At 37.0% G+C, this 27,214-nt stretch overlaps 4 protein-coding genes and 1 non-coding gene across 5 annotated transcripts; 2 read left to right on the top strand and 3 right to left on the bottom strand.

Annotated features, from left to right (window-relative positions):
* On the top strand, positions 1-2,245 carry LOC141639602 (uncharacterized; the record flags this gene model as incomplete). Its single annotated transcript, XM_074448681.1, is given in 5 exon segments — positions 1-285; positions 668-720; positions 810-1,034; positions 1,152-1,198; positions 1,927-2,245. Coding segments are annotated over 5 exon segments (531 nt in total). The 3' UTR covers positions 1,982-2,245.
* A 1,199-nt stretch (positions 2,246-3,444) lies between these two features.
* LOC141639599 (plastid division protein CDP1, chloroplastic) lies at positions 3,445-10,862 on the top strand. Its single transcript, XM_074448678.1, has 13 exons — positions 3,445-3,593; positions 3,723-4,017; positions 4,979-5,092; positions 5,208-5,345; positions 5,742-5,846; positions 5,939-6,061; positions 6,308-6,676; positions 6,937-7,032; positions 7,117-7,236; positions 8,342-8,403; positions 8,479-9,247; positions 9,889-10,079; positions 10,484-10,862. Exons 1-13 carry the CDS (start codon positions 3,463-3,465, stop codon positions 10,566-10,568), a joined length of 2,598 nt encoding a protein of 865 aa, XP_074304779.1. The 5' UTR covers positions 3,445-3,462; the 3' UTR covers positions 10,569-10,862.
* A 1,009-nt stretch (positions 10,863-11,871) lies between these two features.
* On the bottom strand, positions 11,872-13,137 carry LOC141639600 (expansin-A23-like). The gene is made up of 2 exons (XM_074448679.1): positions 13,047-13,137; positions 11,872-12,476 (listed from the first exon to the last, which is right to left on the bottom strand). The coding sequence occupies exons 1-2, from the start codon at positions 13,135-13,137 to the stop codon at positions 11,872-11,874; spliced, it is 696 nt and encodes a 231-aa protein (XP_074304780.1).
* Positions 13,138-15,254: 2,117 nt separating this feature from the next.
* LOC141639601 (expansin-A25-like) lies at positions 15,255-16,269 on the bottom strand. Its single transcript, XM_074448680.1, has 2 exons — positions 16,137-16,269; positions 15,255-15,862 (listed from the first exon to the last, which is right to left on the bottom strand). Exons 1-2 carry the CDS (start codon positions 16,267-16,269, stop codon positions 15,255-15,257), a joined length of 741 nt encoding a protein of 246 aa, XP_074304781.1.
* Positions 16,270-25,244: 8,975 nt separating this feature from the next.
* Positions 25,245-25,351, bottom strand: LOC141639603 (small nucleolar RNA R71). The gene has a single exon (XR_012542597.1). It is a non-coding gene; the product is annotated as a small nucleolar RNA R71 (small nucleolar RNA).
* Between the last annotated feature and the right edge of the window lie 1,863 nt (positions 25,352-27,214).

Here is a 27,214-nt window from a genome sequence, read left to right as displayed (position 1 = left end):
GTTTTTGGTAGATTGTTGTGGCCTGTGGGTGATGAGCTTTTAGATGACAATGCTATAAAGGTACAATATTTGTTAACATTAACATTGCTTTCCATTAAATGGGATCTACTTTGTAGGTGGGCGTAGTTGTTGACATGATTAACTCGAGCAGATCCCTGAGGTGCTATCTGAAAGCAACTAGTGGGAGCCCCCTTATAGAGTTTACTAGTAGCGCAGCGAATAGTAATGATAGTGGTGATGGTGGAGGAGCTACAGTTTTCACATTTCTGCCAATCTCTGCATTTGGTACGTTGGTCCCTGCTGGCTTAGCAACAATTTTATGTGAACTTTGAAAAAAGAAAGCAACTTAGATATGATAAGGGCAAGGTCTTTAGTTGCATTAGCCACTGAATTTGTGTGTTTCTCATAGGCACCTGCTAGAACCATAACATGCCACGTGTGCAATATCGTAGTTTTTGACTCTACAATCATATGTTTTGCAATAAAGTCAGTGCTAGACATTGAGATAGTGTTACGATAATTCCACTAAATTGATACATTGTGTTGGCAAAGTTCTTTTATTCCCTTGCAATTTGGAATCAGAGATGCAGTCTTGGGTGATACCTGATGTGCTTAGTAATGAATTCCACATATTATATTTTGATATTTTGAGCCATGCATTTTTCAGAAATGTTGGCAGAAGAGCTTTCAGAAATGTTCAAACAGGAACTTCTATTAAAGGTGATCAGCCGTTCTATTTATTGATGAGCGTTCTTTTAGCATCAGTTATAATGGTTATATGATATAATGTTGCTAACTCCAGCCAGCAGCGTTTGCTTGTAGTTGAGCTGCTCTCAGTCACTTTTCAAAAGCATGAACTATTCACTAAGCTGTCTTGGGCAGAAGATCTATATCATGGAGAAGCTGATGACTTGAGCACCTGCAGCGTGTACTCTAAAGAAACAGCAAAACCACTCCTCCCCAAATTAAATGGTTGCAGGTCCGATTCAGCTTATTTAGAATCTGATAAACATCCAAGCAATGATATTTTGCAGGTATCTCTATGTGATCTTACAGCGAGTTAAGAATTCCAATCATATACTAGTCTTTTATGAACGTCAACCACTTTCTATCTGTATGGCCAGCTTGTAATATTAATGCTTGTGTGACAGGTCTATCTCACAACATGGCTTGCTGAGGTGAACATAGATACATACAGGTAAACTAAAAGCTCCGGAAAAATGAGAATTTATTTGAATTGACAAGATGGAGTAGCTGATAAATATGCCAATAGAGAAGCACCATCTTCTCAGATCATTCTTGCAGTTGCAACATTTTGTTTCAGACATGGCCCAAGGGGTGTTTTAAGATAATAAGGGTATTGACTCCGTACACCCGTTTTCAAACATCCCTCTTCATGATATGATTTTATGCAAACAGCCAAACGTTAGAATGTTAGCTTAGGTTGGAGGCTGGTAAAAGAAAGGGCTCAGGTAGCCCATTCTGGTATTGTCATTTGTCATGCCGATTCTGAAGGCCTTTCTTTCAAATATTATGGCTTGCTTGGTACAAGTGAATAATTAGAGGAGCGCTAAAACTTTTACATATGACACTTAAGACCAATTCACTAACTTTATACTTTGAGAATTTGGGTTGGTCGTCTTCTACAAGATGCACATTTAAAAGAGTAAACGAGATGCCGATGAATGCATGTATGTACTTCTGCCGGTACCTACAAGTGTTCCGTTGACACTGCCTCAAAACTGCAGGTGATTTCAATACCTGTACAAATCGGGTGTGAAGCTGAGTTGTTTGTATATAGTCATTTCTTGTACTGATAATTTTGAAGTAATTGATTGGGTCATCAAAAGTACTGTTTCATTGTCGATTTTGCTTATGTCCATCTTACAGTATACTTATGATCTAAGTATATCCATCCTATTTCAGGGTTGAAGAAATATTTGCTACAGTTGGTGAGGAAATGCGTACAAGCTTGGCGTGATAGATTTCAACAATCCTTTTAAATTAAAATTTGTTTATTCAGTTTCTATCTTAATAGATTTTCAACAGTTTACTTTATTCACTTTATTGACGTTGCAATTTTCATCGAGATTCATTTGAAAACACACTCGATTGGCACACGAGTAAAATATTATGTACAATTGTACATCTAAGATCTAACTCTAAGGACGGAATATTTGATATCAATGTTGTGGTTCGCTGTATTTCAATGGAAAAATTACCTCCATCGCTGTTATTGGTTTACATATTTAATTTAGTTGTTTCAATTACTCCTGGCTCTTTTTTTTTACCTCTCTATTTGACTAATGCTTGATACGTAAATTAGTCGTTCACTTGCATGAAAAATAATCAAATACTTATCATTGAGTAGCACAAAATGAGCAATGAGGATTATCTGTCCCATTTTTATGTGTGTCACTCAACTTAACTTTTGACACATCACGTAGGGCATTACTTGTGGTAAAATAAAATATTGCAACAAATATATAAACTTGTTGATGTGTTAGAAGGTAAGTGGTGCGACACATACAATAGGACATCAAATGGAACAGAGGATCCTTACTGCAAAATGAGTACCATAGTTTTGTCGAAAATATATTCCATTAAGTCTCTACTAACCGACTAAAGTGTGAAACAGATCCAAGAAGATATTTCTATAACATTAATTACTTTGTGTTTGTAAAGTGGATAAATTTGATTGGGAAAAAGCAATTATATAATAATAATAAGAGTTTTTTTTGTCAAAAACTACCTAATATTTACCTTATTTTCATAAATACTACCTAAAGTTTTTAATTTCGCGAGAAAATACCTAATATTTTTTTACTTTTGTCGAAAAGTATCAAATTGAAATTAATGAGCAAATTCGACAATTTTTTTTTCCAAATTAACTAAAATTCCGACAAATAAGTCAAAATGTCAATCAAATTAATCATAATTTTGTCCAAATTAGTCACAATCTTTACCCCTCTCCTTTTAGTCAAAATTTTAGTAAAAAATATTGAAATAAATCATTTTTTTTAATCAAAACAATTTGCGGTGGTTAAGTATGGAGGGAGTAATATATTAGTTAACAATGTTTTACGATACATCTTCAATAAACAAAACATTTTTCATTTGGTAGTGTCCAGAAACTCTAAAATTTAGGTAATTTCTAGGAGATCACTTTGTGTTTGTAAAGTGGATAAATTTGATTGGGAAAAAGCAATTATATAATAATAATAATAATAATAATAATAATTAATATAAAAAAAGTAAAAGAGAAAAAGAAGAAAATAATTAAAAGTGGAAAAGGAAAAGACAAGAACGAGTGAAGGCCAAGCAAAACTCCCATTTTTCATTTTTTGTAAAATTTATACAACAAAATTTTTAATAATTTGTTTTTCTTTTTGTTGGATACTATCTATACTATATTAGCGTAAACCGTCTCAAACAGGCTAATTATTTTGTACTGTGTATGTAATGAAATTAAATCAATCGACAAGTGAAGTAGTAGTGGTCAGTGCAACCTTCTCTCTCCTCCATTTTCGTCGTGCATACAACTCCACAAAACCTCAACATCCAAATTCACTCATCAAAATCCCCAATTTTAGGTTTTATTTCTTCAATCAATACGTGAATATAAAATGCGGTTGTTAATTCGATGAATTCCGCTTAATTTTTAGGGTTTAATTTTTCAATTGATTTGTAAAATGCGATGTTAATTTGATGAATTCCAACAGTTATCATCATCATCATCATCTAATGGCGGCGACATCATCATCAACATCATCAATTCCGAGTATTTTGTTACCGGAAATTTCATCGGCGTCGCATTATTGCTCGTTTCGTAGAATTCCTATTTGTTCTGCTTTTCAACGCCGTGACGCTGCCGTGTCCGCCGCCGTAGGTCGCGATTTACGACGTCGTTGGAGAGCTCATGCTGCGACGACGTCGTTGCGGCTTTTGGATGCGCATGTTAATGGTCATACTACTTCTAGTGTCGCCGGTGTTGAGATCCCCGTTAGTTGTTATCAGGTAGAATTTCTATTTATTTTTTAAACATTTCAATATTTTGTTATATTTTTAGCTGTTTTGAGTTGAATTTCAGGTTCGCGATTGTAAATATTGCTGAATGTGGAGCAGATTAATTTCCTTGTTTTTTCGCGAACTTTTTTAGTTGATTATTGAGTGACCGTCGAGTGAACTAATGTGATGTTTTCTCTGGTATATTAAGTTTTCTTTCGGATATTTATCGAGATTATGAACGTTTTATGCCGTTGATTAATCGGTTTTGGTCCGATATTCAGATTCTTATCGTATATATGGAGAGTGAGTGACAACGTGAGTGACAAATTTAGTCTCACACTATTTGGGTTCTTATTGTACGTTGGAGACTTGGAGAGTGAGTGAGTGACAAATTTTGTCTCACACTATTGGGCTTGTTATCATATGTTTGTTTGTTTTTGTGTGATATTCGGATTCCTATTCGTGTGTGTTATTCAGATTCTTATCCGGTGTTGATTAGATGTTTTATTCTTGTGAGTGAGTGAGGGACAAATTTAGTCCCACTATTTTCTGATGGAATATGATGCTGGACTGGTGGTGCTTGTCATCAGGGGGTGATTATGAGTAAATTATTATGGAGTATAGCTTAACTTTTGATATGTAATGTAATTGAACGGTGGCGGGATTTGGTATTTGAATAGATTATCACACAGTCTCGTCATTCCACCTGATAATTCTCTGCAAGATAGAAGAGATGATATTTTAGGCTTATTTCCCACACTATGTTCTTCGGTTGATCCTTTTGTGCCCATTTCTAATTATATGACGGAGTTCTATGGCTGTATTTCTTGCTAGATGCTCAATAGTCAATATTGGCTGTTAGAATTCCTATTTTTGGTCATATATAGTTGCTTACTTGTTATTACTATGGTATTTCTGGTAACTAGTCGCTATTTATTAGGTAAGATGTTGAATGGATCTATTTTTGCAGATTATTGGTGTTCCTGATAGGGCAGAGAAGGATCATATAGTGAAGTCTGTGATGGATCTGAAAAATGCTGAGGTGGAAGATGGGTACACTACAGAAGCTGTTACTTCTCGTCGGGTAAAAAAGTCCAATTTGTAGATGATATACATGCTTACCAAGATCTTACCAGCTCTATGATGCTCTTAATCGTTTGTCATTACTCGATATAACTCCATATCTGCTATATCTGCAGGATTTATTGATGGATGTTAGAGATAAACTCCTTTTCGAACCGGAGTATGCTGGCAATATCAAAGAGAAGATTCCGCCAAAATCTACTCTGCGAATTCCATGGGTTTGGTTACCTGGTGCTCTATGTCTTCTTCAGGAGGTAAAATTATGCAGATGATTAAAATTCTTCTGTCGTGTTTTCTTCTGATTTATAACGTCTTCCACTTAGTAATTAGTTAATTGCTTTTAATTAAGTATGGACGGTTTACGTTGAAGTTTCTATCATAAGGTCATATAATCTCTTACCTCTGTCAGGTGTTCTATGTTTGTTTTCACAAATGGGCTTGGATATAACTTCAACTGACATCTGTATCCAAATCCAAGACGTTTGCTTCTCTTAGATCTTTTTTCTCTAATTCCTCTTCGTAGGAGACCATTACCCAACCATTTTATACGTTTCCATGTGAAACATTGATTTGGTTATTATGGGTATGTATGTAAAATTTATATGTTATCAAGGCTTCTTGAAGTTTAATGATGGAAATGCTATTTGCAGGTTGGAGAAGAGAAGCTTGTTTTAGAAGTTGGTCGAGCGGCGCTTCAGTACCCTGATGCCAAGCCACATGTTCATGATTTGCTTCTCTCCATGGCTCTTGCCGAGGTAAGATAAGCAGGAAAGATGTCAGCAAGTCCCAAGTGTAGTCTAGCAACCTTGTTATGTGTCCCTATCTTATTATAGGTGCTTTCTTGAAGTGTGCAATTGCAAAGACCCATTTTGAGAAGAATAAAGTATCTCAAGGATTTGAAGCCCTTGCTCGTGCCCAATGTCTTTTGAGGAGCAAAAGTTCCCTTGAAAAAATGAATCTTCTTTTCGAGGTAATTCTTAATCCTCTGCATTCATGGATGCATTAAAGCTTTCTTCTGCTTTGCTCACTGACTAATAATGTGGAATTAGAACTCTATGCTTTTACCATATCATACATATAAGGATGTCCAACAAAAAAAAGAATGATTGATTTGCCTGTTTTCTGTTTAACATCTTGCATCCATGTTGAATTCGAATGTGATGGTATTTAACTCCTCAAATTTCTGGCCCTGATGATTGGTTTAACTTATCTACAGATAGAAGAGTCTTTGGAAGGACTTGCACCTGCCTGCACATTGGAGTTGTTGGCGATGCCTCAGACACCAGATAATGTTGAGCGTAGACGTGGAGCTATTGCAGCTTTAAGAGAGTTACTGAGCCAGGGTCTTGATGTAGAAGCTTCATGTCAAGTTCAAGATTGGCCAAGCTTCTTTAGCCAGGCACTTGGTAAACTAATGGCTGTGGAGATTGTTGATCTAATTCCTTGGGACAGTTTAGCATCCACTCGAAAGAACAAAAAGTCTCTCGATTCACAAAACCAGAGAGTCGTGATTGACTTTGATTGCTTCTATACAGCACTGATGGCCCATATTGCTTTTGGCTACTCAAGTAGGCAAACAGATTTGGTAATTCTTTCATTTCATATCCAACTTATTATTCGTTTTGGGCTCATCTGCTGCAGTATTCATGCTGTTTGTCTTTATCTCCTATTTTTTCTGTATAATTTTGGTTATGCTATTTGCTGTTTCAATTTGTTTACTGTAAGCACTGCATTATAGATTCTTGTGTTTAGAATACATCTAATGAGGAAGTATCATGCATATTTTTTTATTAGTTGGATGGCATGGATGTCTGTTTAGATGTTGACTTCACTCATTTTGCATAGATTAGCAAAGCAAAGCTAATAAGCGAGTGCCTGATGGTTTCCGATGGTGCTGATTTGAAACTTGAAGAAGCGTTTTGTTTGTTCCTTCTAGGACAGGTATTTTCCTTCTTGGAGACTTTTCTTAAGCACTTGTTTATAATTTACCGCCAGTTGTATTGACAGTATTATGCTTATTATCAGGGTAGTGAGGCAGACGCTCTTGAGCGGCTCCGAGAAGCTGAATTGAAAAAGAGCTCAGGATCAAGGAACTCAATATTTGGGAAGCAAGACAAAGATGTTGCTACTGCAAATTGCTCATTGGTAAGTCTGATTTTATGCATACTTCTTTGTCTATTTCCTTCCGAGTTTGAGGACATCTAGATACTTCTAGGGTACTGGAATGATCTTGTGTAGAAGGACAATTCACATGACAGTGAATGATAGAAAAACAGTCAGAGATGTCAGGGACTCAGGGATGAGATTATATGATGTATTTGCAATATGTGTGTAAGCTTGAATTTGAACTACTTGTTCGTTAATTAAGTTTGTCATGTTTTGTCCTGGGATGACATAAGATGGTGAGGTTTTAAGACAAGTTTTAAATTAGACTATGAAATTCAGTCTTTGTCTTGAAAGCTCATCATTTTATCTTAAAACTTCGCAAGTCTGTTATAACGTTACAGTGAAAGCGTAAGACAGTCGCATGAGACTAATGTCAGTAATTAAATTGATAAGCATCAAAATTCAAATCCATGGTGCTTATGATGAAACTTAAACCACAAAATTGAGAATAAAAAAATGTGTCAAGCTGAGCTTGTTTAGCGAAATTTGCCGTATCTCTATTCACTACTCAGCTTAATTTAGTTTGTCTCTTGCCTTGCTTGAAAAAGAGAATTCCTAGAGAGTGTGACTGAGTTGAGGCTAAGGCCTTGCATAGCCTACAACCCTTATTCGAGAGTATGCATCATGGACCAGGCATAGAAAACTGTAGACAGCATGAGATATTCACAAGGGTCTCTTTTTTCAATTATTTGCTGCTGCTTGCTGTTTTTGTAACGCTCTTGCCAAATACATAGTGAAATGGCTTGTGCAATTTGCTGTTTGTCATCTTATGTAAATTGCAGAAAAAAAAAGTAAAATGTTTTGTTACATCTCCTGCGAATCAAATGGTACTGATGTATAGCAAAATGGAATTTGGTGCCTTGGAAAGTTGATGCCTATCATCAAGGGTTATTAAGCAATATTTTTTCGACACTTTCTAAGTGAAATGAGAAATTAAGTGTAAAGGGTCATACTTTTTATGGGTATCTGATGGCACTGGTACTTGTGAAAATTTCTTTGCTGGCAGCAGTATTTCCCTAAAAGCTTTTGATTGATAATTTGACATTGACACTTGCTCGTCCTCTGATACATTTACGTTGTCCAGGAAAAGTGGCTGAAAGATACTGTGCTATGCTTATTTTCAGATACCCGAGATTGTTCTGCATCGTTGGTAAGAATTTAAAGATGATTATTTTTGAAAAAAAGTATACCGCTAGGTTATGAGTAGTAAATCTTTACAAGTGTTTCTGTAGGGAAGTTTTTTGGGCGAGAGAAGAAAGTTATTGGCAACAAGCAAAGCAAACTTGTGTCAAACACTAATCCTAATGTAAACCACAGAGCTGTAATCTCATCTGATCTAGTGGTTTCAGATGATCGTCTTGCCTCTCTGGTATCTTCCCAACATCTAGGAGCTGCGGTCAAGCAGTTGACTCCAACAAACTTGAGAAGTTCGATGCAAGAAGCAAAAACAAGCAATACGACTGATACAAGTGCGCCATCTCCACAACTAAAACGAGATTTGGGTGGCTATCATAACAAAGCTGGTTTGAGCTGGATGGCCCAAGGACATGTTGTTGGACGTATTACATTTGTTGCTGTTCTAGGTTGCATTGTCTTTGCTACTACTAAGATGTTAGGAAGACCAACTGGACGGTTGCACCAGCCCGGGTTGGGTAACAGAAATATTGATGGGACCATGTGCTCCTCACTCGACAATTTTCATGTCAGCAAAGCCATGCCCACGCGTGATAAACTTCCTGCAGGATTGAAGCAGTTTTTGTCAACTTTGAAAATAAGCCCAATGAATCATTTGGATACAGTAAACAGGCAAACGTCATATGTCACTACGACTTTATCTTCTCCGTCACCTGGCGTATATAATGGAGTGATGCCTTTGGAAGAAGCTGAAGCCCTTGTTAGGCAATGGCAAGTGATTAAAGCTGAAGCTCTTGGACCTGATCATCAAAGTGATTTGCTTTTCGACATTCTTGACGAGGATATGCTGGTCGAGGTATGATGTGCACATCATGCTTAGTGTGTGTACTTGGTTTGCAACTCTAGTGGTATGAAGCTAACAAATTGTGAACACTTCGGCTCGAATGCGTTAAGGCTATTGACTAAACTAACCAAATAAGTGTAGAACTAGAGGCAGTATGCTCAATTAGTTGAACGGACAGTGGATTATTTATAGATATGAATGCCTATCATGTGATTTTATTTCATTCTTTAATCAATGACCATTAATTAGTTAATACAGTATATTTTATGTTTCTGTAAATACACAAGAGATCAGGATCATTCTCTCTTGCTCTCTTCTTTCTGATTGATATTTAGCAACATAGGTGTAATTGTGTAAATACCAGTCATTCTTGCTTGATGACCTATATTTAAAAGTTGACTAAATAATAATTTATTAGAACATTGAAATTCTATAGATTGTTTTTTTTTTTGGTGGATTAAATTCTATAGATTGTCAAAACACACTATTAAATGTGTAATAGTGTTTGGCGTTCTAGTTTTTTTCCTTCTTATAATATTCCGTGTCTGTTTATTGAGAGAATTTTTTTGGTACTATTTTATCATAACTGTGCTTTCTAAGCATATGTTGCAATTCATGTAATACACTTTATGATACTGGATTTCTTTGGCCAGTGGCAAGCTTTGGCTGATGCGGCTAAAGGTAGATCATGTTTCTGGAGGTTTGTTTTGCTTCAGTTATCAGTTCTACGAGCTGGCATATTGTCGAACTCCACCGGCCCAGAGATGGCAGAAGTTGAAGTTCTCCTAGAGGAAGCTGCAGAGCTCGTTGATGGAAATGATCAAAAGAATCCGAACTATTATAGGTGAGCAATGTAATGCAGTTCATATATCACTTTTACAGCTTTGTTTTCATATGGTTGATTTCTACTCCTACCTGAACATACATTACACACACTTCAATTATCTGCTTTCTATAGAGGTGGAGGGTGCTGGCTTTTGGTGGCATTTGCAATATTCAGAAATGGATAATAGGACTTGATTAGTATATTATTTTAGGATTTAAATTTGATTTTGTAGTTTACTAAAGTCATTTAGCTTCCATCTGGCAAACGGTCATATAAGTATTGGGTCCTTTTGGGTTATGATGTTCTTGGGTCGGATTGGATTGGGTCAATCCAGATTCAGGTCTGTTCTGGGACTGATACTATGCTTTATGACAGAAATATGTAATTTTTTCTGCATTTTTGTTTTTGTTCTTCCTTTGCAGCACTTACAGAATCACCTATCTTTTGAAACGGCAAGATGATGGCTCATGGAGGTTCTGCAAAGCTGATATAGATACTTCATCTTGACTCAATCCGTCACCATTCATTTGAGCTAACTAGTTGTAGGAGATTTGGTGTCTTTCCACTAACCAGGCTTGTGAAAATTTAGCTACTAGTTAAGGATGCTAGCAGCCTTCCCTTTTATTTCAGTTGTATTTTTAGGATGTAATTCGTGATGATAGGTTAGCAAGTAAACCTGCTGCTTGGAAATTCGTTGATTTATGGCGGCTCCAGGAAAAAAAACATTTCCAAAATTTAAGGATGATAACAGTCAAATTTATTGATTTGTTATTTTCAATGAAAATTGGCAAATTTCGAGTTTCTTATTGAGCCGTGATGATTTTTTACCCTCCTTCCCTCTACCAGTGTTGTTGATGAGAAGGGATTGTCAATTTAAATTTTAAGTTTTATAAAAGGTCGATTTTAAAACCTTCTTTGCATTTTATTACATCAATGTCTTGGATTTTATCTTCCCTTTTATCACAGACAGACAGCATTTGAAGGCTGAGCTACTTAATTTTCTGATGTCGTCAATGTCAAATCATTTTGGGAAAAAACGATGCATTTTTTTTGTTTATTTTTTTGACAAATTGGCCAATTTCAGTTATAAAAAGGGTATGGGATTTTTTAGCCTTCCCTCTAATGTTGTTGATGAGGCTCTTAGTCTCCACACTTTGATCAAGACCTTCTTTGCATTTTAGCGTCAATGTCTTGGATAACCAAGTATATGTATCACAGACAGACAGCATTTGAAGGCTGTGAGCTACTTAATTTTCTGATGTCGTCAATGTTAAGTCGTGGCAAAAAACGATGCATTTTTTTTGTTTATTTTTTTGTACAAGGCCAGTACAGTTATAAAAAAGGATATGGGATTGCAGCCTATAATGTTCACAGGCTCTCAGTCTCTACACTTTGATCAAGACCTTATCGCTTTATCGGTATCTGGTGATTGTATAATTGGCGATTGGTATCTTGAAGCAAAGTGAGACTAACAAGTGTGGAGCACACGAAGAATTTATGTTCGTGGTTGATTATTTGTGTTTTCGTTTGAAAATTAACCTAGTTTATTTAGGCGCAAGGCGAAAGTCGCTTCCTGCTGCTCGACAGCTCATTTGTTGTTAATCTCGACAAGATATAAAAATACTAATGAACAAAAAATAGCTGGGACATTTATTTCTCCATGATCAAAATCCACGTTACATGGGTTTAATTCTTTGTGACGTGAAAGGAAAGGTACTCTATCAAGTAACATTTGATAATATTGGTATCATATTTCTTATGAAAATATATTCTACTCGACCAAAGTGCTCACTATAGTTCCATTCCGACCTCAAAATTGTGATTTCGATTCAAATGACTGCCCAAATCGCCAATTAGCAGGCGCAACATTATCAGCTTGAATTGATCTTCCATCACTAGTGGTGACTTTAAAGGACAAAGCGTGACCCGTATAACCTTGACCCACACTCCAATTCATACCCCAGTTACGGTTCATCGATACCCAATTTCCAGAGCTCTTAATTTGCACGCCGGTGACATCTCCAACACCTCCGACATTGTACACTAGTACTAAAAGAAAGTATGGGTTGCCATTAATCATAAATTTGACACCCCCTTGCCTTGCACAACGTATCCTCCGATATTGCACCGGGACAATACCACCTTGGTATATCGCGAATTTAAGGAACATTGGCTCGGTTAAATCAAAATGGTGCATTGGTGCATTACACCATGCTTCTGGACCGGTTGATGGTGGGCAAAAGTTGGTCGCCGTTACCTTAATTGGTCCCGCACCTGGTTTGCACCATTTTGAGTTTACGCACTTAATTTCGAAACATGATCCACATTTGGCACCGTTTTCAAATAGAGCGGTACTTAAGGCTGTTGTTTCCAACCCATATCCTTCCTTAAATACATCGTAACCACAAGCACCCTCTGCATGGAATGGAACATTAATCAATCGAAACTGAGGATGAAATAATTGCTCTTTGTTGTATTGTTAATTTGCAAAAAGGTCTAATATTTTGTGTTTTATCAATCAACCAAACAACCGATTGCTTCTTCTGTTTATTGTATTGTTTACGTTTTTCAAAATTCTTCTCACATATTTTGAAAAATCCAAATACAAACAAGTAAAACAACTCAATGAAACGGGGGAAGTATTTCTTAGTCCCACAAATTATGACCCCTGTGACCCTATTGGCCAAGCCAAATAACCGCCTAATCAATCAATGTATGAGATAAGTCAAATTCGAACAATCATAGGTTGTCATCGGGTGTTAGTGTTAATGGGTTCCAGTACCATCGTCTCTACATGCATTACGTCGATCTCATACAATGAAAATAGTAATGTATAGGAACTACTATGTACACGTGAGATTGTGAGAGCTGAGAGGGTAATACTGAAATTTGTATAAGCTGGTAGCACTATCTCATTTTTTTCTTTTCGCAAATGTTAAATCTCTGTAGAAAAATAAATTAACTTGAAAAAATAAGAAAACTTACGTTCAGTAGTATGTCCTTGCATGTCACCATAAAATGTTGCATGGGCATCGATCCACCCTCCGGCAGCTACGTTGGTTACGACCAACGCCATGAAGGCTAGAAAAACAGCGCCATGTTTAAAGAACCAATACATTTTTCAACACAATTTAGACAACAACAATATAACGTAAGTTTTGTTAATTAGTTAGCTTGTTGTTATGAGTAATAATATATTTCATTCATGCAGCAAATTATGAATTTATTTATAGTCGTATAAGTGTATAACAGTCGTAATTAATAATTAATACTAATTATTTCCATCTGAAATTAGTAACGATATACGTTGTTAGGAATTAGGATCATGTTTTATATGGTAAGAAATTAACGTGAATATCAAAAGATCGAAATCATTTATTGTTTTATTTGAATGTACGGAAATACGGAATGAAAAATATTAATTTTGAAATAAATATGAGATATTCAAGTAATTTTAGCACAAAAAAAATCAGATCATACGTTGGATTAGGACTTAAAAAGCCAAACTAATTAACTACCAAGGGGAGCAAGAATTTTCACTTTCATTTCTTGGACAATATTGATTATTTTGGTTCAATTTGGAAAAATTGACTACCAATAATCTTAAACTTAAAACGGGACAATTACATATCATTTTTATATATAAAAATGATACTTAATCCGTCTTAAATTTAAGACGAATAATGCCGTCTTAAATGAGAATTTGTGTTACATAATTAGGTGGTTTCAAATGTTTCAATGCTTGGCGAGAAAACTCTGCTAGTTGACTATTTATTAGCAGTTAATGTATTATACAACTGGTTTAATTTAAAACTTGTTTAATATAGTTGAGCTTTGTTATAAAGTTATCGAACTCTACTAACAAAATTATCGAACTATAATACAAAGTTATTGAGCTTAACAAAATAATTATTAAGCTCAATAACTTTGTAAAATAGCTCAATAACTTGTAAAATAGCTCAACAACTTTGTGTAAGAGCTCAACAACTTTGAGGCGGTTGTACAATGCTACTATATAACTGGTTGTAGGATAGTATTTGTGATTTATTAGCACGATTGTGGTAATTAGACTACTTAAATTTTATTTGTAATACTTTATCTATCCCGGTTATTTGTTGTCATTTTCCATATTAGGGTGTCTCCGTCAATTGGCGCCCGTTCTATTTTAAAAACGAATTTGATGAGTAATTTGATCATTCACACAATCACACCCAATTTATTCCACTTGTCATTTAGTAATTGACCATTTTCTCTTTTTTTTGGTCTTTGTGACAAAAGCAAAGGACATCAATTGACCGGGACGAAGGGAATACAATTTTATATGTAAAATAGTCGAGAAAAAGGATTACGCATCTGAGGTAGTACCTCAGACCTTATAGTTTTTGAGCTTATACACATTTTTTCTGAACATATTACCATTTATAAATATAGTTTTTGAGCAATATTATATTTTTTTAGTGTAATATTTTAGTAGATGTGCTCAAAAACTTTATACTAAAGCAGAACTCAAAAACTTAAAATAAAACTAAGAAAATAAACAATAAGAGGCACTATCTCAAATGTATAGTCTATAAACTAAGAATAGCCTGACATTTTGCTCGTCCATTAGTATTTTCTTAATTCTTTGGTTTCCATATCATTTGATTGGTTTTCGATTACAGCTATAAGCTATCATCTGTAAGTGTCGTATGATGTTCTATTAATTAATTGTTCTAATGTTAAAAAAAATATATTTAACTTCTGACATATCAACCACTTAATATAATTTACATGTAGAATTGATGACTTGTAAAAAGTAAAGAGTAGGTCTCATAAGAGACGGTCTCTCGATAAGTTTATTAAGAGATTATTTTACAATGATTACATTTATTATGTAAATAAGTACGAAATTATTATGTCACGATCAACAACAAAAGAATCACGAAATACAAATAAAAGGGTACGAAAAAGTGGTCGCTGAATAACTTATTGAATACTGTCTCTCCTAAATTTTAGTGAAAAGTAAAAACCTTATCCAACGGAACAAGAACGTCTGCTCAGTGTTGGATTTGATTAATAGGGCAAAAAGATGTATCATAAATTGAATTCAACATAAATTGGTTAATTGCATCACAATTTGTGGCAAGATTAATTTTTATTCATCATCTTCCCGGATAACATAGATATAACTCTATAAGTATGAAAACGGCTTTTCTAATGAAAATTGGAATTTCCTCGGAACGATTGACCAAATTGCCAATTCGAAGGCACAACATTGTCAAGTTCAAGTGTTTTTCCATCACTAGCCATCAATTGGAATGATATTCCTTGCCCAACTAATTGTTCACTAACTTGCCAATTCATACCCCAATTACGGGACATTTGTACCCAATTGCTAGAGTGTGACCCTTTAATTCTCATAGCTTTAATATCACCGGCACCGGCAACATTGTACACTAGTACAAGCAGAAAATAAGGGTTTCCACCAAGGTAAAAGCTAACACCTCCTTGTCTAACACAAGGGGTTCTTCTATATTGTACGGGTACTATACCAGCTTTGTATTGTCCGATCTTCAAAAACATAGGTTCGGTTAAGTCAAAGTGGTGTGCTGGAGGATTGCACCATGCTTGAGGCCCAGACGAAGGAGGGCATAAGTTTGTGGCAGTAACCTGAATTGTACCCGATTTGCACCAAGGAGAATTTACACATTTGAGTTCATAGCATGATCCACATTTTGCACCATCCTCGAATAAAGTTGTACTTAGAGCTGTTGTTGCCAACCCGTATCCCTCCTTGAATACGTCGTAGCCACAAGCACCCTCTGTATGCATCCATCAAATAAAAATATGTCAAATAATGTCTTAGCAAAACATTTCAAAGATATCAGTGTCATAGTGAACAACCGTGGCAGATTCAAAATTTTTTTCCTTTAAATATTAAAGTCACGTTATATTTACATAAGAAGTACTCCGTACAAATTAAATTAAATTTCTTGTGTTGTAATTACAATGAAATCGAGTTTCAATCTCATATATATCGCGACTTCAAATTGAACTGAATTTTATTTTATTTTTGAAAAAATAGAGCAAACTTACGTTCTGTTGTATGTCCTTGCATGTCACCGTAAAATGTTGCATGGCCATCAAGCCAACCTTGAGCAGCTACATTAGTAATAAAGACAGATATGATGGCAAGATAATTGCAAATGTGGTAAAGAGAAGTAGACATTTTTCTTACAATAATAATAAAAATTACTTGCAAAATACAAGTTAGATAGTTGGGATGAAAACATAAATGAAATGATGTAGTGATTTTTATAGGTGCTAAGATACTCAATTTACTATTGTTATTTGGTAAATTTTATTACCAATTAAGGTATGATATAAGAATTTAAAATAAAAAAGTTAGAATATCAAGTACACATTAAAGTGAATATCACAATATAATTTTTTTTAAGGGAAAAAATGGAAATATCACAATATAATTATTTTAAGGGAAAAAAATTGGAAATATCACAATATAAATTATGTCATTTGGTAAAAAATATGGGATTTCGATTGTTTGAAATTTTGAAGATTTTCTCTCTTTTTTTTTTTTGCAAGTAATAGTTGCAATATTTATTGGGTATTGCTCTTTCATGTACATGATTTACTCAATCATGTACATAATTTACCATTATATCTTTTTCATTTAACCTTATTTTCAACAATTTACCCATTTCAATTTTTTTGTCTTTCACTTTTCCCCTCCACCACCCATGCCACCACCAGCCAACCGCCACCACCAATCCCCTCTCATCAACCGCCACCATTCAATCCCCTCTCATTCGGTCCCTTCCCACCGCCTAAGGCCGACCACCTATTCTCGTGTCACCCACATTAAAGTGATTAAACTTTCTCTCATCTTTAAGTGGGCTCATGTGCCACCACCACTACCACTTATAAGGCCCTCCCATTGCGGTTTTGGAGATAAGAGCATTCCAGTTAGACCTTCTCCCTCCACCGCGGGTAAGGCCGCACCCATCTCCACTCCATTGCCACATTAAAGTGATTAAACTTTCTCTCATCTCGACCACCAATCCCTACCACTACCCTTGCGCGCCACCTTCCGCCTATCGCCTTCTCGACCACCAATCCCCGCCTGCTTCATAACCCGAGATTGTATGATATTAAATCATATTGTATGTTATTAAATCAAAATCCTCATAAACCCTAATTGTATAACTACCCTAAATTTAGATTGTACTTTATTTAATTGTTACACTAAATTAATGTGTAAAGATTGAAATTAGAATTATTAGTTGACTAATACTCGTATAACTATCACAATGCAAAATTGATAAAATTGCTAGAATTTGTTTAATTTTTTGGTGGAAGGGAAAGAGAGATGATTTTTTTCTTTGTTTTTAGAGGAAGGGTAGGGGATGGAACAATTATGAAAAAGAGTCCGTGAAGAGTAAAATTCGTACTTGAAAGAGCAATGACGTATTTATTAGTGAAAAATTTTCATGTTTAATTTGTAAAAGTTATGGGACATCTATAAAAAAATATTCAAACTAATGAGATATGATTTGAAAAGATTAGACAAAATGAACACTTCTAATAACGCATTTCCCTTGTTTAACTTGTTATGTTTCTCTGCAATCATATAATACGCCATTTGGTCTAATTATTTGTTTACTTCTTTATAATATAAAAATAATATTTAATCAAATAAACAAGCTAATGAAATATGAAAACATCTTATGACACAAATACATTTGAGGTCACATCTACAATGAGCTACCTAAGATGCAATTATAATAAGGGTAATGCTAAATACAATCCAGTGGGTTGTATTTAAGCATTAAATACCTTCTAATTTGGGTATTAATTTAGGAATTAAGAACTAAATTACACATTAACCAATATAATTAATGCATATATTAAGAATTTATTTCTTCTTTTGGTTTCTTAAATACAACCCATAATAAACCTCTGGTTATACGTGAGAGCCTACAAATAAAGTATACAAATTCAACCACCTTTTTTTTTACCAAGATGACAACTCGAGCTTTTCCATCAACCTCTATATTTGGTTGAAAAGGGCACCAAAATATTTTGTACTCTCTCCGATCTGAGACCTGAGGTAACACTTGCTTTTGAGTAATTTTCGAGGCAAAACTTTGACCGTATTTTTTCATATATACGTTACTTTTTTGTACAAAAAATAAAATTTTATGAAAGACTTTTTCAGAATAAATCAATATGTATAAGTTTCATCTTTCAAAATTTCACAATTTTAACAATATTCTTGGTCAAAGTTTTCGAAGTTTGACCACCAAAAAGTGAATGTGTTACCTTTAGTCTCCATTGAAGAGAGTATATAATTTTATAATGTGTTTTGCAAGAGAATATTATGTTTCTCTATGGTCAATACGCCATTTTGTCCAATTATACATCCTTTATATTTTATAGATGGTCTACCGTCCTTCTCTCTAAAAAACTTCCTCCACCTTCTCCCTAAAAAAAGCCCAAAACCTAAAACCTAAACTCTTGTTCCGCCACCTTCCACCCGCTCTCCCCCACTGCCGCTTTCTTGGAGAGATGGGTTCATTTCTTTGCCCATCTCCAAATGACCGATCATCTCATCTAGTCTTTTGTCCACCTTTTCCAATTACTGATTCCGTTTTTTCTAGATCTCGTCGGTCGCGCACCAGGTCCAGTCATTTTCCGGTGTGATAGGGGATGTTTACTCGATGGTTCTCCTCTGCCCCAGAAGATTTCTTATCCTTTTGTTTTCTTTTGGTTTTGCATGCAGCTCCGGGGTGTGATCCTCGGCTCCTAGCCCTTTACCCCACCCCGGCTAGGCGTTGCTCTAGGCTTGTTCGATTTTTTCGGTCTTTGAGATGGGTTTAACTGATCTCGTGTCTTGGTAGTTTATGTTTGTCGTTCTTCAGGTCGATATGGTGTTCCCTTCCCCTTCCCCCACCTATCGCGTCCTTGGGTTGGATATAATCCATCGTTGTTGTCGTCGTAGGGTGTTGCAGTTTGGAGTGATATGGTGTTCTCCCCCCCCTCGACCCTTCCCCCACTTATCAGCTCCATTTTGCATGTTTTTTAAAGTTCTTGCCGGGGTCTTCGGCTCTTTGTGTGGTTGCAAGTAGGATTGTTGTGTTCCTGTTGGGTTTTCGTCTGGGTATGGTTGGTGGCTGCTAGTGTTGGTCGCGTCCTGTTGTGTTAGCGGGCTTTTTCTGGTATGATTTTCTTGGATTGGTGGAGTTGCCATGGTTCTTGAATGGTGTGGAAGCGTTGATGTCCTTTTGAGGTGTGATCGGGTTGGTCTTTGATGGGTTAGAAGTGGTGTTGGTTTAATTTGAACGGCTTCAGTGGTCTGATTCGCATCATTCATGCTGCTGTTTGTTTCTATGTTTTTATTAATAATAACCTCTTATTGGTTAAGGGTGTCCTGTCCCTTAATCATTGAGGTAGCTCGTTTTATCGTGTCTTTAATGCTAATAAGGGTAATGGTAATTTTGTATTCGGCTTGTGTTGTGCCCATCTCGATTTGGACTTTTGAGATGGTTTTGGTTAGGGGACTGTGAAGGTTGATTTCTATGTCGCTTGCTATTTACTTACTCGCTCTTCTGGACTACTAGTTTCTTGTCTGCAGGGATTGTTTCCCAAATTGTAGGAGTTTTGTAACACCCCCATATACAGAGGTGCCTTATGTAACACCCCCACATACCAAGGTGCCTTACGAAGGACCCTAGCATGTGAAGCTGCTACCATCTCGGTTGTGCGAGGTAAGTATATCAAAAGTAACCATTAAAGAACAATTATTAAAGTATAAAGTTTAGCGATTACATCATCTTAAAGAAAACCAAAGTGAAAGAGTATAAATCTCGATACAACAAAACCAAAGTATCTAAACTCGTAACAGGGGAAGCTAGACTCAACGTGATGACATCCCATCCTTGTCTCCGCAGCTAAAAGTAATCATCACCTGTCACAATCTGTTCACCATCCCCGAATGGATCACCACAGTTTTATAAAACACAACGGGGTCAGTCAACTGAATAATCAAGATAAGTTAATTGCAAGGACACAACCAAAGTAACAATTGACAACCATTCTCCAACTCCAATCATATCTCATATCCAGCTACACACTTCAGTGTGTAGCCCTGCCAGATTACCGCCGCGACAGGTAATCCTCACCGCCAGTGGGGAACCGCAGTCATGCCCACATAAGCCCCGCTCATCGCAACGAGCAACAACCCATGTCCATTAATGTGCACATCACCCTTTGTGACGGAACCACAAGGGGCGAATCAAGGGAGTGAAGCCATTCCCGAAAATGACTCCACTCAGCCGAGGACGCACCTCACCAACATAGACAAGCAACAACAATCCCAACAACCAAGAAAGGCAATTCTAATTACGATATGAATCATGCCATCAACACAACAATTCATCTTAAATCAATTAAGCAGACAACTGAGTAGGGAAACCCTACCTTAGCACTGATCCGAATATAAGTCTACAACGGAAGCTAGAAACGCTCTTCTACAAATCCTTCACCTAACAATAACCACAACAATCTAATCACAAACATGCAATCATCTTTTCCCTAATTCCCAACACTAGGGTAAAACCCTAAAAGACAGTACTAAACCAAAGATATGAAACTAGAGACTTACCGACGAAACTGATGCGAGAGAGATGAATAAAGACTCACGAACGATCAAAGACTTTGGGAGTGATTAAGGATGATTAGAGAACATAGAAAGTAATTAGGTTTTGGTTATAAAAATGAAAAGTGAAACTGTAAAACACGATTTATAACCTTTAACCATCCTTAACAAAACGGCAAAAATAAACCCGTAAGACCGATTACTCGGTCGAGTACTGAGAGTACTCGGCCAAGTACTGAGAGTACTCGGCCGAGTACCTCTTACTCAGCCGAGTATTTCACTACTCGGTCGAGTGTTCCTGGACAGTAGCCTGACAAGAAAACATACGACACTTTGCTCGGCTGAGTTAGCCCTATTCGGCCGTGTAACAGGACCCAGAAAACCGTGGTATTACAGTCTTCCCTCCTTAAAAATAACTTCGTCCGCGAAGTTCATACCATACCCAAAACAAAACAAAACAAACACAACACAATACCAACTACTCACTGGCAACAACCACAACTACTCGAAGGTACCCACAACACCAACTATTCATAACAAGATAACTCTTCCAAAACTCAAAGATACCAACAACACAACCATGTTGACCTCAAACTAACCAAAAACATGCATGTGACCATCTCCTACGCCCCCTTAAAAGACAACGGTTACGTCCCCGTAACCAAACATACCTGATAAAAAAGGTGAGAAAAATGGTCTCTCATAGACTCCTCTGCTTCCCATGTGGCCTTTTCCACATTGTGATTAGACCAAAGTACCTTTAGTAAGACGGTCTCCCCATTCCTTATCTTGCGCACTTTGCGGTCTAGGATCTCCTTAGGAACTTCGGCATAATTTATAGACTCGTCTAACTCTATGTTCTCCACATGAAGCACATGTGATGGATCACTCACAATCTTCCGGAGCTGCGAAACATGAAACACGCTGTGGACCCGATCAAGCGAATAGGTGGTAAGGCTAACCTATAAGCTACTTCATCTACGCGGCTTAGAATATCATAAGTGCCGATGAAATTCTTACTCAACTTCCCTTTCTTGCCAAATCTCATCACCCCTCGCATAGGTGACACCTTCAAAAGGACCTTGTCAACTACCGCGAACTCAATGTCCCTGCGGTGCAAATCCGCGTCACTCTTTTGGCGATCTGGAGCTGCTTTCATCTTTTGGCGAATCATGCGAACTTGCTCAATCATGTTCTGCACCATCTGTGGCCCTAAAACCACAACCTCATCACTATCATCCCAACATACCGGACTTCTGCACTTCCTGCCATACAAAACCTCAAAAGGTGATATCCCAATGCTGGTGTGATAACTGTTGTTGTATGAAAACTCGATCAAGTCAAGCCTATCTTCCCAACTTCCACAAAACTCCATGGAACAAGCCCTCAACATATCCTCTAATGTCTTGATAGTCCTCTCAGTCTGACCACCTGTCGCAGGATGAAAAGCTGTAATCATCCTCAAGGTAGTTCCCATCAAGTCCATGAACTCTTGCCAAAACCGTGATATGAACCTCGCATCTAGATCTGACACTATATCACGCGGTACCCCATGTAACTAAACCTCATGCTTCATATATCCCAAAACTAACTGCATCTTAGTCCACATATATTTCATTGGGATAAAGTGAGCTGACTTTGTTAAACGGTCGACGATCACCCAAATCATATTGCTACCTTACTGAGTCCTTGGTAACCTGATATATGATTCATTTGCACCAAATTTCCCTTCTTTTTTCATGCATTCTGACTCCTATCGAGTCGTTGTGGTATGCCTTACCTTGTATTTTGTGCCCGATACCCGCATCTATGAATTTGTGCTTCTCTTGCAGGACTTGAGGCGATTATAGAGGAATCGGGGGCAAGAGAGGCGGTTCTATGACTAATCATGAAGAAGAGGAAGGCAAAATATGCAAGATGCCCTCTGCAAGAAAAAAGAGGGAATGATTAAATGAGGGAACACCGCTAGGTGAGGAGGGAAAGAAGGAAGGCGAGAAGGAGTTCTATGCTTGGCAGGCCGATATCAACGACACGTACCATTCTACTAACGATAGAGAAACACATGCCCAATACTTAGCCATTTTCAAGATAATTTTTGGAGCAAGATTTCAAGAGCTTCATGACTTTTGAGCATTCCGGTTTAATATAAACATAAATATGGGAAAATGAGAAATGGTATGTAAAATAATAATAATAATAATAATAATAATAATAACAGTAATAATAATAATAATAATAATAAATTATTATTATTATTATTATTATTATTATTAATTTTTTTTTCATGTAAACTCCACTTTGAAGAAATGAAGAGAAAATCCAAGGAGGAGGAGTCTCTTATAATCCAAATTATTAGATTTTTTATTTACTATATAAGACCTTTTAGCTACTATATTTATGCTTAAGGAGGAGTTAGATGAACAAATTGAATGATTTAAATGAGATCCCAATTTATTTTTATAATTTAAATCCACAACTAAATTTACTAAACCATATAATGAGCTTTTGAAGATTTATTAAAGTAGCCTTAATATTAACAATATAAATTAATAGAATTTAATTATGATAATCCTACATGGCAAAAAATTAAATGTATTAAGTTGCTTTTTAACTATATAGTTGAAATATGACATATTGATGAGATTTTTTGGCCTTATTTCCTCATTTTCTCTAATCCAATGAAATAGTATAAATACCCCTTCCCTAATCATTTGTATGGACATACCCTAGATTTGAGAATTCTCTAAGTTTATGCAATATTTATTAAACTATATAGCAAGTTATATAGATTTATACTAATCTTTCCTTAATTACTCCTTTTAATATAGTTTTATAGATTACATACTAAACTAATATAGATCTACTTAGTTTCAATTGTTTACATTTGGTTATTGAGTTGTATTTTGGAGATATTGAAGAATTTCTTCCATAATTCAATCAAAGTAGCAATCTTTCCTTATTGTTGGTATAATTCTCTTCTTATTTACCTTGTTAAATCAATAGTTTACATTTCAATTCCTTATTTCCATTGTTATAATTTACACCATGCTTTCCATCGTGTTTAGTTATCTTTCTCAAATTGTTTGCATTTACTCTTTGATTATGTGTGAGTAGTGACCCCCTAGGGTTTAGGGAGATTCTAAGTGGGATTAGAATGGAATGATTGGGTGATGAATATGTGGGTTGTGGTTAGATTGTTTAGTCCTTCTATACATGCATATAAGGTGTTTTATGAATTGCATGAGTGAAAGTTCATGTCTTTCTTCACTATTTGCTTAAGTCCTTTGTTTTTGAGAGTTTATGGGGGATTTTGATAGCATGATTAGGAGAGGATTGTGTGCTTGATGATAATTAGGTGTCATCCTTAGGAAGGCCAAGACTTTGTGCCAATTGCCTAGACTAAACCTTACCATTAACCCCTTCATTCACCCATGTTCATTTGCACCCACTTAGATGAACCCGAAGACCCTAGACTTTATATTGATTGTTTACCCGTATTGCTAATCACTTGCCTTTAGTTTGAATCAAATTATTAGTTTAGAATCAATCTCCTTTTATTTTCCGACTAGACTAGGCTCGCACTAAACTAAATAGAAACCCCACCATCCTCGTGGTTTGACCCCTATTAATACTACTTTTAATTGGGTTTATAAATATTGTTGATAGTAAGAGTTGACAGCTTTATATATATTAAATTCATCTTACTCATCAAATGGCGCCGTTAACGGGGATGGCGTTAGGTTATATCTAGTTTATTAAGAGTCTTAGTTTTAGTTTTAGCTCAATTGTTTGTTTGCTTGAGTAGTTGTGTGTTCCCGTGTAGAGTGCGTGATTTTTGTCTTTCCCTAGTGTGTAAAAACACTAGGAGACTAACGGTTCACCAAGTTGCATGCCTAGGAGAAATCACCACGCCTTGCTTTTCAATCCCGACCCCGAGAGGCTCTTCCGGACCTTAAGGACTAGGACCCTAGCAAGAGTTCGAAATTCTCTTCCACCAACTTTTGAACAAGCAATTTCACCCACCCATCACACTATTGAAATACCAACCTTTATCCAACCAACCAACACAATTGAGATCCCTAGCTATAGAAAATCCCTTTCACAACTTTCCACTTCCAAGTCCACCTCAATCACCACCTCCTCAAATACCAAACCACCCACCACCAATGGCTCTACGAGATCACAATCGCCCTAACCACAATGATTCTTGCAATCCAATTAATTTTGGCACCTAAGCTCCCAACAACTTCGAGATGCACCTCGCCCAAGTGGGGTTGATTGAAAAAGATTTATTCGGGAGACACATTGAAGAAGATGCTCATGCCCACTTACAAAAATTCAAGAGGAAGGTTTCAATGATGAAGAAAATTGGGGTTTCCGAAGATACTTTGAGGATGATGTTGTTCCCGTTCTCCTTAACGGATAAGATGGACCGTTGGTTGAACATTCACCCCCCGGACACCTTCACCACATGGGATGCCTTAGCCAAGGCATTCATGGCAAAGTGTTATCCCTCATCGAAGACCGCCATGCTACGAAATGAAATTCATACCTTTCAACAAGACGAGGGAGAGTCTTTGGGTGAGGCATGGGATAGGTATCAAGATCTCATTGCGAGTTGCCCTCACCACGGAATTCCCGAGTGGTACGTCATCCAAACATTCTTCCAAATTTTGCTACCTAGAACCAAGAAAATGGTGAATGCCTCCGCGGGAGGGGGATTTGACCATTTAAATGACGAGGAAGGAACAACGTTGATCAAGAAAAGGGTGGACTCAGAGGCCAACTATGGATCTAGTGGAACATGCTTAGGAGAAATGGCAAATATCCCAAGGAGAACTCCTCTAGTTCTAGTGCCGAGACAAATGCTAAGCTCGACCTCCTCACAAATCAACTTGAAAAACTACAAAGAAACCAAGTTCACTAAGCCACCACCTCACATGATCCACCCATGGAGGAAGTGGCTCAAGCCTCAAGTTGCGAGCTTTGTGGAGGGAGTGGTCACACTTTTGACATATGTGGCAATAACTACAATGAGGGGTATGAGGAGAATGTCCAAGATGTTAATGCTTTTCAAAGCTATAACAACAATGCAAGACCACCATGACCTCCCTACAACAATCCCAATGTCTATAACCTAAATACCAACTTCTACCATCCGGGTTTGAAGAACCACCCCAACTTTAGCTACAAGAGTACCAATGTTCAAAATCCACAGCATCTTCAACCCCAAGCCCCAAATAATCCACCCGGGTTCTCTCAACCTAGAGGTGGATATCAAAATCCAAGAAACACTAACAAAAACTTTGGGAACCAACCTCAAGGTTACCAAGATTTTGGAGGCAATCAGAACAACCAAGGGTTTTATCAAGGGAATCAAGTGAATCAAGCTAATCAAGGATTTGGGCAAGGGTATGCTTAAGGATTTCAAGATCAAAGTCAAGGACCTAGTGTAATACCCGCCCTTTTAGAGACCCGTTGACCAGCGTTGACCGACCTTGGGAGCAGTAATAGTCCTTAGAAGTGCGTACCAAAGTTATTCTGTGTTTTGATTTATGGGTGGTACTCGATAGAGTAGAGGCTACTCGATCGAGTAGCTTGGGTACTCGATCGAGTAGGGGCCACTCGATCGAGTAGCGTCTTTTCAGCGAGGGTTTATAATCGTGTTTTGTTAAAACCGCACATCATTTCCGCCTCATTTCTTCAGATCTTTGATCACCTCCTTCCCTTCCCTTCACCATATACCTTCCATGGGAGCCTTTGAAGGTCCTTGTGCCTTAGGAGGGCATAGCTTGAGTCGGGTGGCGGTCCTTTGCTAGGTTTCCTCATATAGGTATGTCATCATCATCATCCGTATCTTTGTCTTTGCAGTTAGGGTTAGCTTAGTAGTGATAGATGTTTGTATTGTGTATATAGGTGTTGCTTGACTGCTAGGTATTGCGTGTATGGGCATGGAATCGTTACAGCCGATTAAAGGTAGGTTCGCCTACTCAGTTTCTGTTGATGGTCTAGTGTGTCGGTTGTTGTGTCGTGGTTGTTGTATTGTTATTGTGTTTGTGTTGCAGAGTATATGCGGTAATCGGTTGGTGTATACAGTTTGTTGGTTGTTGTTGTGTTGTAGCTGTCTATGTTTGTTTGTCTCTGGTTCTCGAGGTGCGTCCTCGGCTGAGTGGAGTCACTTGCGGGAGTGGCTTCACGCCCTAGTTACGCCCTCCGTGGAACCCACCACGGGAGGGGATGTGCACATTAATGGGACAGGGTTATCGCTCGGTATGACGAGCGGGGATTAGGTGGGAACAGCTGCGGTCCCCCATTGGCAGGGCTGGTCCAGTGGACAGTCGATGACGGAGGTTGATTGGAGTGGGTATGATTGTGTGTGATTGGTTGTGTTTTGTTTTGTGTTGACGGTTGATGTTGGTTAATGTTGTATCTTGTCTCAGTACTGACCTTGTGTGGTTGTCTTGTTTGTTTATGTGTCTGCTGTGATCCCTTATGGTGA

This window comes from Silene latifolia, unplaced genomic scaffold (assembly GCF_048544455.1).
Source record: "Silene latifolia isolate original U9 population unplaced genomic scaffold, ASM4854445v1 scaffold_467, whole genome shotgun sequence".
Lineage (NCBI taxonomy): Eukaryota > Viridiplantae > Streptophyta > Magnoliopsida > Caryophyllales > Caryophyllaceae > Silene > Silene latifolia.
Note: the sequence above shows the minus strand (reverse complement) of the source record. Positions and strands in the feature narration are given on the sequence as shown.

What these genes read in the sequence shown, in the direction of transcription:
- LOC141639600 (XM_074448679.1), bottom strand. Translation starts at nt 13,137, where the DNA reads ATGGCGTTGGTCGTAACCAACGTAGCTGCCGGAGGGTGGATCGATGCC. An exon ending in GCAAGGACATACTACTGAAC is followed by an intron (nt 12,477 to 13,046) that starts GTAAGTTTTCTT and finishes CATTCCATGCAG; the next exon opens with AGGGTGCTTGTGGTTACGAT.
- LOC141639599 (XM_074448678.1), top strand. Translation starts at nt 3,463, where the DNA reads ATGAAATTAAATCAATCGACAAGTGAAGTAGTAGTGGTCAGTGCAACC. An exon ending in CTCTATGTCTTCTTCAGGAG is followed by an intron (nt 5,346 to 5,741) that starts GTAAAATTATGC and finishes TGCTATTTGCAG; the next exon opens with GTTGGAGAAGAGAAGCTTGT. An exon ending in ACGAGGATATGCTGGTCGAG is followed by an intron (nt 9,248 to 9,888) that starts GTATGATGTGCA and finishes TTCTTTGGCCAG; the next exon opens with TGGCAAGCTTTGGCTGATGC.
- LOC141639601 (XM_074448680.1), bottom strand. Translation starts at nt 16,269, where the DNA reads ATGTCTACTTCTCTTTACCACATTTGCAATTATCTTGCCATCATATCT. An exon ending in GCAAGGACATACAACAGAAC is followed by an intron (nt 15,863 to 16,136) that starts GTAAGTTTGCTC and finishes GGATGCATACAG; the next exon opens with AGGGTGCTTGTGGCTACGAC.